Below are 11,221 nucleotides of genomic sequence, written 5' to 3'. Positions count from 1 at the left end.
CCCGCCCCGCCCGCGCCGCGGCTCCGCGCCCACCCTTGCGGCTTCCTCCGCCCGCCCCTCCCTCCGCAGGAGGCGGGGGGCACCAGCAAGCGCGGCGGCGTGGCCAATGGGCGCTCGGCTTACTCTGGCCTCTCCCCCGCGCGGCCGCCAATCGCGGCGGGCGGTGGTGGTAATATTGTGGAGTTTGGATGCCGCCGCTGCCGCGGGCTGGAACGGCGCGGCCGCGGGGGCTGCCAGGGTATTTCGGGAAGGGGGCGTGAGGAGGCGGCGGCGGCAGCGGCGGGTAGGGCTGCTCGGGGAGGCAGCAGAGGGAAGGAGAAAGAAAGGAAGGAAGAGGGCGGGGAGTCCTCAGAGGAGGAGGCGGGACCGGCCGAGCTTCTCACCTCTCGGCGGCGGCGGCGGCGGCGGCGGCGGGCGGCCGGGGAGGCGGTGCCGCCCCCTGCCCGCGGTCTTCTCAGCGCAGTCGGCCGCCGACCCGCTGGTCCCAGGCAGCGGCCAAGGCTACTAGGGCGGGAGCGGTGGGCCGGGCGGCGGCGGCGGAGGCGGCGGCGGAGGCTGGAGTGGGCGCGGAGGCGACCGCCATGGCGTTCCTCAAACTCCGCGACCAGGTAGGTGAGGGGCTGCAGGGCGGGATCGCGCCGTCCGGGAAGGAAAGGAAGCAGGGCGGACCGGCGGGGTGGGCCGCCTGGGCGCCCGCTCGGCGGGGTGGTTGCGAGGGAAACGGGGGTCCTGCCCCGGGGACCGGCGCGAGGCGGCGGGCCGGGGTCCGCGGGCGACCCGCCTGTCAGAGCCGCCGGGGCCGGGGTGAAGCCCACGTGCCGCCGGGGGTCTAGCCGCTGCAGCAAGAGGGGCGGGTTCCACGCTCAGCGCCCTAGCGTCGGGCGAGCTGCCGGGCAAGCGCTTCCTCTTTCTTGCCAGGTGAGGCTCGGGCCTAACAGGTGGCTTCCCGCTGCCGGGCGGGAGCGGTCCTGGCGGCCGTGACCCACGGTCACGACCTTGTTCTGTTTGCTTGGCTGAGTAGTGCGAGGGACTCTCTCTCAGGGTTAAAGGTAATTGATTCCGCTTAGCCACTAGTTACTCAATTCAAGTTTCCAGACTTGTTTTCGTTTGACATTTTGTGCACCATCTTGTTACTTGACTTAGGAAGAGCTGGTCAAAGAATACCTGTGCCAAAAAGACTTGTAACTCTCTGGAACTAAAAAACTACTTTGTATCCAGTAACGAAATCGCAACTGTATCTGAATGATTGGTACACCTAAACATTTGGAAAGATGGGTAATAAGGCTTTTGAAAGATTCGGACGCTGCCAAACATTTTTACCCTCTTTTAAGGAAAAGGAAAATTAATGTGTGACATTTACACATTGATTTGTCACAGCACACTTACTAGTGTTGAGAACTTATTTTTGCCATTTGTTTTTCTGAACGGAAGATGTTGAATAGATTTGAAGGGAAAATAACTTGCATGTTTTGGGAAACTATTTTGAAAGTGAGCACCCCGTTTGCAAAAACACTGGGGAAGAACCTGAGACGTATTTTTTATATTACTTAGTAAATATTGCACCTTCAATTCTGAATCTAAGTAATATGAAGAATTCTCATTTCGTAAGTGAATTTTATTTTATGTTTAGGCTGATCGCTGACCTTATGTATTATTTGGTATCGGAATGGTCTTGCCTGGTGTTAACATCAGGGTACGATACTTTGAAAAACTCTACAGTTTAGTTAATGCAGTTTATACCTTGTATTTCAAATTCTACAACTGTTCTGTCCTATAAGACAGCCACTAGCCACATGTAGCAATTTAATTAAAATTAAACCAAGTTCCTTAGTTTTGCTAGCCACATTTTAAGTGCTCAGTAGCCACATGTAGCTATTGGCTATTGTATTGAATAGGACAGACATAGAACATTTATCTCATTTCAGATAGTTCTACTGGACAGCAGTGTTAAGAGAATAGCAGGTAAAGCACAGTTATAGTAGAAACCATTTCTGCTAATTCCAGTACAGGCCGTGCATCTTACACTGTTAACAGTGTGAAACTCAAGGTCTGGGTTTTCCAGTACCGCACTTTGTGCATCCATTGTTAGTGGTTGATGTAATGACTGATCGATGTTTTCCTTTGTTTCTAGTCCTGCATTTTTGAAAAAGTTGTTGTTGTGATTTAGATTACTGTGTGCATTAGAAATTTGGTGAACTTTTAGGAGAGCCTCTATTTGATTCACCATCGGGTTTTAACAGAAACAGGATTGTGTTAAGCAAAGGTGCAACTGGATTTTATTTTGGAATTGCAATTGTGAGAAAATTGTGATGCCATTCCAGTCTTATGTATATCCATTAATATTCAGTGGTAATATTGAGCTTTAAAATGCCACTTGTGGACAGACATGGTGGCTCACACTTGTAATCCCAACACTTTGGGAAGCCGAGGCGGGCGGATCACTTGAGGTCAGGAGTTCAAGACCAGCCTGGCCAACATGGTGAAACCTCGTTTCTCTTGAAAATACAAAAATTAGTCGGGTGTAGTGGCGCACACCTGTAATCCCAGCTACTCTGGAGGCTGCAGCAGGAAAATCGATTGAACCCAGGAGACGGAGGTTGCAGTGAGCAGAGGTCGTGCCACTGCACTCCAGCCTGGGTGACAGAGCGAGACTCCGTCCCCCCAAAAAATAAAAAAAGTTACCTGTAAGCTTAATGGTTTGGGGAGAAAGAACATTGAGGTTTACGTCTAAACTACTAAGTAATTGGCTCATCTGGTCGCTCTTTTGGAAGACTTTGAGAAATAAGTTTGGTTTTGCCTAATTTAAAGGGAACAGCTGTTTTTAGAGGTCAACTTATATGTTGATGTTTTATTAGCCATTGGAAATGATGGTAAAAATGAAATGGAAAGCAAATACTCTTATACTTTCCCATCTACAGGAAAAGCAGGTCAGCTAGATTATTTTGTTTGGAGTAATGGAGAAGATACAGATAAGGACATACAGACTTCTGAAGCTGGATGGTACTTGCCATAGCTTTTAGCTCAAAAGCCTTACATACACTTGACATAGGAAGTAGTAGAATGTGCTTTTCTAGGTCTATTTCGCTATTCACCTCGTATTTTGTTTTCTTCTGGCTTTGTAAAATACAGTTTAATACATATAAGCTACAAATGCAAAAGGGTTGTTTTTCTTTGTGCATTTAAGCATCAGGAGGGTTCTAGATGGTTAAAACATAAAATCAGTAAGTAAAACAATTTGTTCTTATAAAGCCGATCAATTTGAATAAGATAATTTTCTCTCATTTTGTGCCACCACCTAATTATGGGGGTAGGAAGTTATTACTGCATTACTTTCTGACTATGAGTAGATGAAAATGATTTTTAATTGTAAACCGAAAATAATTTGTTTTCTGTTTATAGGAATGGACACATTTTTTCCTTGAATTTCACTTTAGTTCGAATAAATTTGTGACAATTGCAGGGTTTTTTTCTAACAGATATCAGTGTTACAGTTTTTATTCTTGCAGTTGGTTTGTTAAAATGTAACCATCCATTATTACATTTTAATTTACCATCAGTACAGCCTAATAAGAAGGGTAGAAGGTCATTCTTTAGGGATCACAGACTCACAGCCAGTAAGCTAAACGGTAATTGACATTGGGCTTCAGTGTTTAGAAGACAATAGGGAGTAGTGGACATCATGGCAAATAGGAACAAGTATGTTAGTGCTGCCTAGCTCCAAGCCATTGTTGCAGTGCTGGTGTGCCTAGCATTTTTATAACTCCATTTTTTTTTTTTTTTTTTTTTTTTTGGGGGGGAAGCCAGAAATCCAGATTGCTAGACAAAACCTCTCTCCACAGGTATTTGTAAACGTTGACAAGTCGATAGCTACTATTGACAACAATTAATGCTTTGGTTTTAAAAAGGGACTAGTAAGGAGCCAGTTTATAACTGCTGGTTTAGATCAGTTTGAAAAAACAACACTACAAAATAAGATTCCCATTAAATACAGTTTTCTTCTAGATAAAACAGCCAGCGTGCTCAAAACACGCCTTAAAAATAGAAATAAAGCTTACATGTCATAAAGTTCACCCTCTTAATCAGGGGTACAGTTGAGTGGTTTTTAGTATATTCACCAAACGGTGCGACCATTATCGCCATCCAATTCCAGAATATTTTTATCATTGCCAAAAAGAAACCTCATACCCATTAGCTGTTTTTCTCCATTTTCCCCTTCTCCCAGCCCTGGTAGCCACTAATCTACTTTCTGTCTCTGAATGTGCCTATTCTGGATATCTCAGATAAATGGAATCATACAGTATGTGGCCTTTTGTGTCTCATTCACTTAGCATATTTTTAAGGTTCGTCCATGTTGTAGCATGAATCTGTTAGTCATAAACTTCTGTATCATGTTTAGGAAGCCTAAAAAAAGTTCCTGTATGCAGGTTATCTCACTGCCTTCCATAGTATGCATATGTGTAATCTGGGATAGTATTTATTTCTGTTTTTGGAATTTGTTTTATGAACTTTGTTTGCAGCAGTACTAAAGGGTAATAGCTTTTACATGTGGATCATTTGTGTGTAGGAGCCATCTTTGTGTGCTCCCTTACGGGTTTATGGTGAGGATTGATATGTTTAAGATGTTGGGGTTTTGTTGTTTGTTTTTTTAAACAGGGTTGACATATATCAGTGAGAAAGGTGTTGGATGGATGTGAGTAACTTAACCACTATTTTGGATAGTTAATAAGTTCTTATTTGATGAAGTACACACTAAGAGTGGAGCATTGTTTGATCTTTGAGGGAAAAAAAACACAAAAAAATGATGGTTCTTGGGAAATCTTATAATAGGGTATACAGAATGCGTGAAATACCTGAAGAAGAACACTGATGCCCAGATATTCAGGTACTGTATGTAGCAGGTGTCTTCCTGTTTTGTTTTTTTTTGTTGTTGTTGTTGTTTTTGAAACAGAGTCTCGCTCTGTCACCAGGCTGGAGTGCAGTGGTGCAATCTTGGCTCACTGCAACCTCCGCCTCCCTGGTTCAAGCAATTCTGCCTCAGCCTCCCTAGTAGCTGGGACTACAGGCGCCCATCACCACACCCAGCTAATTTTTGTATTTTTGGTAGATACGGGTTTCACTGTGTTGGCCAGGATGGTCTCAGTCTCGTGACCTCATGATCCGCGTGCCTCGGCCTCCCAAAATGCTGGGATTACAGGCATGAGCCACCACGCCTGGCGTGTCTTCCTGTTTTGTGCTGGAGATGATGGGACACAAGGGTGAAGAAGGTACTGTCTCTACTCTTACAGATCTTAGAAGAGGGAGAAAAAAACCACACATAGATGTAGGATAAGTGAGGTACATCACATGAAGAGGCTTATAGAGGCTGAAGGAAAACATATAGAGCATACTATTTGAAAGTGTAACATACAATTCAAAAACAAGTTCTGTGTTTCCTCACTTTTTGGATACCTTTTGCGATACAAAATAGAACCTGGTGAGCTCCATAAGAGGTACAGGTAACATGTTTCAGAATTCAAAAGGATCAGATAATCTGATTGTAAGTAGAGGGAAACCCTCATGGCAGGGGAGGTATTTTAGGTTCACCAGAAGTATTTGTTGAAAGTAAGCAGTTGTCAGTGGAAGCAACAAGAGGGAACTGTGAAGGCAAGCTAGGAAGGATGGTTGGGATAATGAGGAGATAGTCTTGACTGGGGTGTGTAGTTGGAAAAGATAGAAGATAAATTAGCTAAGTTAACAGTGACTACATTAAATGCTTTGAATCCCAGGCTGAGAAGTTTGGACTTCATTGGTAAGTGATGGGTCGTTTGAGCTGGGCCTCCTTAAAATAGGGCGTGTGAAGGTTTTGGCAAGAATGTGCAGGTATGTATTTTACTCAAAAGGATTCATAACTTTATTAGATCCTCAGAGAGGTCCGTGATCACTGAAAGTTAGATAACCATTACAAGTTTTGGAAGAATAGATTACAAAAGGCAGATAAACAGGGACACCCAAGACCAGTTAGGTAGCTACTGCTGTAAATCAGAACATACATAAAATATTTTAATACAGATCGAGAACATTAAGTACTAAGCAAAAGTTTGAATGAGAGTGAGTATATCTTAAAATATTTCTCATAGCTATATTAATGACCTGTTTGTATCTACAGTTGAGAGTGTCTTGGATTTGTATGATAATTGGTAATTTTTTGGTTACATAGTTCCACTAGGGTAAATTCAAATTATGAAAATGCAATTAAACATTGATTATGGGGCCGGTCGTGGTGGCTCACGCCTATAATCCTGGCACTTTGGGAGGCCGAGGTGGGCAGATCACAATGTCAGGAGATCAAGACCATCCTGGCTAACACGATGAAACCCCCATCTCTATTAAAAACACAAAAAATTAGCCAGGCGTGGTGGCGGAGGCCTGTAGTCCCAGCTACTTGGGAGGCTGAGGCAGGAGAATGGCATGAACCTGGGAGGCGGAGCATGCAGTGAGCCTAGATCGCACCACTGGGCTCCAGCCTGGGCGACAGAGCGAGACTCCATCTCAAAAAAAAAAAAGAAAAAGAAAAAAAGAAACAAAAACATTGATTATGGTGGTTAAAGAGCAGATAACCCAAATAGTTAGATTTGGGATGCATTACGTTTTTCAGCATTTTGTCTTATTTCATTTTTAATTTTCTGGTCTAATGTAAAATTTATATTCAGTGAATGTACCCATTCTGGGCTGGAGTGAGATGCCCATGGAAAATACCCTGTACCTGGAGGTTCAGGCTTAGGTCTTTTGTTTTGAATAATGCATCCTATGGGCAGTTCACATCGTATCAAATCAGTCACAAAGTTATACCTTAAATTTAAAGCCAAAATTAATGAAATTACTAGTTAACTTAAAACAGTAATGTTTTAAACTGTTACTGGGATATTGTATACAATGTAAAGTTGAAATGGTTTAATATTTTAAATATCTTAGGTTTAATTTCCATTCCCATCCCTCATCCCCAATTCTTAGTTACACTATTAAATGATTCATCCACCCTCCTTATGCGATACCGATTTAAAAAAAAGTTACCAGTATTCTTCTATGTGTATGCTGATTGGCTTACATAGTAGAGTCTGGATAGAATTATTACGCCTATTAACTTTTGTGAAAAGCCTACTTTTGCCTAGTTAATTTAAGTTGACATTCTTATTGGTAAGGGTTTACTCATCTGGATTTATCTATTTATAAATTTAAAGGTATGTATTTTCTATTCCTCAGGATTTAAGGCCAAAGATAATATTAAAACATCTAGCACAAGACAGTTAAAATACTTTAAAAAGGCAATTGAGTAGAGAAATACTTGTTTCAGAGCTTAGAATAAGAGTGGGTACAGAGAAGCATTACATTTATTTCCTGTTACCAAAAATACTAAAGAAATACAGGTTTTATAATAAGGAAGCGTAAATCAGTATAGAGAGGCAGCCTTTTCTCTTTAACAATTTCCGTATTAAAAAGTTTGATGTTTTTTATATTTTAACCAGCATTATTGAGATGTAATTCACACGCAAACTTAAATTGTACAATTCAGTGTTTTTTAATATATTCGCAAAGCTGTGCAAGTACCACCAAAATCAATTTTAGAACATTTTATGACAAAAACAAACCCCTTACCCCTGAAGTATCAACCCCCAAACCTCATTCTTGCCGGCTTCTTGACAACAACTATTCTGCCTCTGTAGACTTTTCCTGTTTTACTTAGTGTGTTTTCAGGGTTCATCTACTTTGTAGCAAGTATTGGCATTTATTTTTAATTGCTGAATAATATTCCATTGTATGGATATACTACATTTTCTTTATCTACTCATCAGTTAATGGACATTTGTGTTTACATTTTTTGGTTATTATGAATAATGCTGATACAAACATTTGTGTACAAGATTTTATGTAGACATAAGTTGTCATTTCTCTGGGATATAGGAATGGAATCATTGGGTAATATAGTAACTCTGTATTTAGCCTTTTGAGGAACTGCTGTTCTGTTTTCTAGAGTGACTGCACCATTTTACATTCCCAGCAGTGTATGAGCATTCCAGTTTCTCCACATCCTCAATACTACTCATTATTGTCTGTCTTAAATTATAGCCATCCTAGTGTGTCTGAAGTTGTATCTCTTTTTATTTTTATTTTTTTTTGACACAGGGTCTCACTTTGTCACTCAGGTTGGAGTGCAGTGGTGTGATCATGGCTCAGTGCAGCTTCAACCTCCTGGGCTCAAGTTATCCTTCTGCCTCAGCCCCCCAAGTAGCTGGGGCTACAGGTACATGCCACTATGCATAGCTAATTTTTTTATTTTGGCAGAGATGGGTTTTTGCCATGTTGCCCAGGCTGGCCTTGAACTTACGAGCTTAAGTGATGTGCGGCCCTCCACCTCCCCAGCCTCCCAAAGTGCTAGGATTGCAGTGTGAGCCACTGCACCTAGCCATGAAGTAGTATCTTACTGTAGTCTTGATGGCTAATGATGTTGAGCATCTTTTCATGTGCATATTGGCCATTTGTGTGTCCTTTTTGGAGAAGTAGTTATTTGTGATAAGGATATAGGAAAAAAACAAACCCAGTTTCTCTTACCGTAATCTGACTACTAAGAATGCTGTTGTGAGCAAATGTGTCACATTTCAGTTTTCCCCTACATACCAAGGAAGCAACCAGTTCTTCAGCAAATTCTCCAGTGTACACCAGCTAGATGGTCCTCTCATTCAGTTCAGTTCTGACACTGTCTACCTGTAGATATCGTCAAATCCACAAGTGCAGTCCCACAAGACTGCCTCCACTTCAGATGCCAGTTGCAAGCCCCAGGTTGTTTTACTTGGGCTTCTGATGACTGGCTATAAATTGGAGTTCCGATGACCCCCTCCTTGGGTTTGATTAATTTGGTGGAGCAGTTCACAGAACTCAGGGAAAACCTTATTTTTGCTTATTTATTCTAAAGGATGTTACAAAAGGATACAGGTGGAAGAAATACATAGGGTGAAGTATGGCAGAAAGAGTAGAAGCTTCCATGCCCTCTCTGGGGATGCCATTGTCCAGGAATCTCTGTGTGTTCAGCCCAGAAGCCCCCTGAACCCAACAGAAGAGAAGACAGAGACAGTAGGCGAAAAGGCCATGTAAAGATGGAGACAAAGGTTGGAGTCATGCAGTTCCGTGCCAGTGAACTCCAGGAGCACAGATGCTGGAAAAGGCAAGGAAGGACTTTCCCTTAGTGTTCAGAAGGTCACCTTGATTTCAGACTAGTACTCTCCACAACTGTGAGAGAATACATTTATGTTTTTTAAGCTACCAAATTTATGGTCATTTGTTAGCCCTAGGGAACTAATACAAGCAAAAGTTTTAGCTCTTACATTTAGGGCTGTGATCCATTTTGATTTGTTTTGTATATGCTTTGAGGTAGGATTTCAACTTCTATATATATATATATATATATATTTAATTGCATGTAGATACCCACTTGTCCCAGTGCCATTTGTTGAAAAAACTAATCTTTCCCCCATTGAATTGTCTTGGCATCTGTATCATGAATCAGTTGACTGTAAATGCGAGAGTTTATTTCTGGGCTCTCAGTTCTATTCCATTGGTCTATATGTCTGTCCCTATGCCAGTACCATGCTGTCTTGATAACTATAGCTTTGTAGTGTACAGAGTCAGAGATCTCTTTCAACCCCGCTTTAACCTCTTACTGGGCTTTTCAGCTGAGTCTGGAAACCACACTGACACCAGGCAGATTAACAAGAGAAAAACATACAAATTTAGCACATTTTCCATATACATGGTGATCTTCACAAGCGATTGAATTCTGAAAAAGTGACCAAAGCAAGATGCTTTTATACTTTTTAGACAAAGAATGATAAATTTGAGAAAAAAAGGATAAAACAAAGAAAATCTGGCTGGGGCAGGCAATTTTCTAGGGGAGTAACTAGGAGATATATTGGGGAGGGGTGTGAAACAGGTAGAAGATAAGGATGACTCCCTTAAGAATGTTTGTTCAGGTCCATTGTAGCTTCCAATTCCAAGTCTCTGGAAGTAAGGGTTATTTTTCTCTCCCTGGTATGGTGAGGGTACCCCTTCTAGAGGAATCTTTATGTCTTGCCATGTGCAGGAAGAGACAGGTTAGCTCCCCTGTCTTTGTAGGAAACTACAATTTCTCTAATGTTTTCAACTCAAAATAATCACTGTACCAATCTGACTTATATCTTGGGATGACAAACCCTTCACTCCTTCAGTAGTAAGCTTGAAGTTGGGAAGTGCAAGTCTTCCAAGTTTGTTTTTGTTTTTCAAGATTTTGGCTTTTATGAGTCACTTGCCTTCCCATATTTTAGCATCCATGGGTCAATGTTTGCCAAAAAGACAGTTGCAATTTCAATAGGTGCTGCATTGAATCAATAGATCAATTTGGGAAATATTGCCATCTTGATAATAAGTCTTTCCATGAACATGGGACGCTTTCCATTATTAAGGTTCTTTAATCTCGTCATATCTTACAGTTTCAAGAGTACGAGTTTTGGATTTTGTTAAATTTCTAAGGTTTTTAAATGCTGTGGTGTATGGAATTTTCTTATTTTTAGATTGTTTATTGGTAATGTATAGAAATACAAGTGATTTTATATATTGCTCTTGAATCCTACAACTTTGTTGAACTTTCTTATTAGCACTAATATTTTTTAGTGGCTAGAGATAATTTCCTGTGACTAGAGATAATTTTACTTTTTTCTTTCCAGTCTGGATGCTTTTTATTTCTTGCTTACTTGCCTAGACTAGAACCTCCAGTACAATGTTCAGTAGAAGTGGTGAGAATAGACATCCTTGTCTTGTTCGTGATCTTTCATCGTTAAGTATGATGTAGCTGTTGGTTTTTCATAGACGGTTTTTATTAGGTTGAGGAAGTTCCTTCCTATTTCTAGTTGATTGTTAGCTGCTGCTGGTTTTTTTTTTGTTTTTTTTTTTTTTAGATAAGGTCTCACTTTGTCACGCAGGCTGTAGTGCAGTGGTGTGACATGGCTTACTTGCAGCCTCGACCTCCTGGGCTCAAGCGATTCTGCCACCTCAGCCTCCTGAGTAGGTGGGACCATAGGCATGCGCCACTATGCCTGGCTAATTTTTAAATTTTTTTGTAGAGATGGGTCTCCCCTTGTTGCCCAGTCTTCAGCTTTTGGGCTCAAGTGGTCCTCCTACCTTGGCTTCCCAAAGCACTGGGATTACAGGCATGAGC

The 11,221-nt window shown here is 41.7% G+C and overlaps 1 protein-coding gene across 2 annotated transcripts in view; it reads left to right on the top strand.

Moving 5' to 3' along the window:
- Positions 1 to 217: 217 nt before the first annotated feature.
- ANKRD28 (ankyrin repeat domain 28) overlaps positions 218 to 11,221 on the top strand; it is a 196,861-nt gene continuing 185,857 nt past the window's right edge. The window contains exon 1 of one of the 2 annotated variants that reach the window (XM_025375724.1): positions 218 to 608. In XM_025375724.1, coding sequence (XP_025231509.1) covers positions 582 to 608 — 27 coding nt within the window. In that variant the 5' untranslated portion in view covers positions 218 to 581. The remainder of the gene's footprint in view (positions 609 to 11,221) is intronic. The other variant, XM_025375725.1, reaches the window with a different exon arrangement.

The sequence above is a fragment of the Theropithecus gelada genome, chromosome 2 (assembly GCF_003255815.1).
Source record: "Theropithecus gelada isolate Dixy chromosome 2, Tgel_1.0, whole genome shotgun sequence".
Classification (NCBI taxonomy): Eukaryota; Metazoa; Chordata; class Mammalia; order Primates; family Cercopithecidae; genus Theropithecus; species Theropithecus gelada.
The sequence above is the reverse complement of the archived record's forward strand: the minus strand, read 5'-3'. Positions and strand labels throughout refer to the sequence as shown.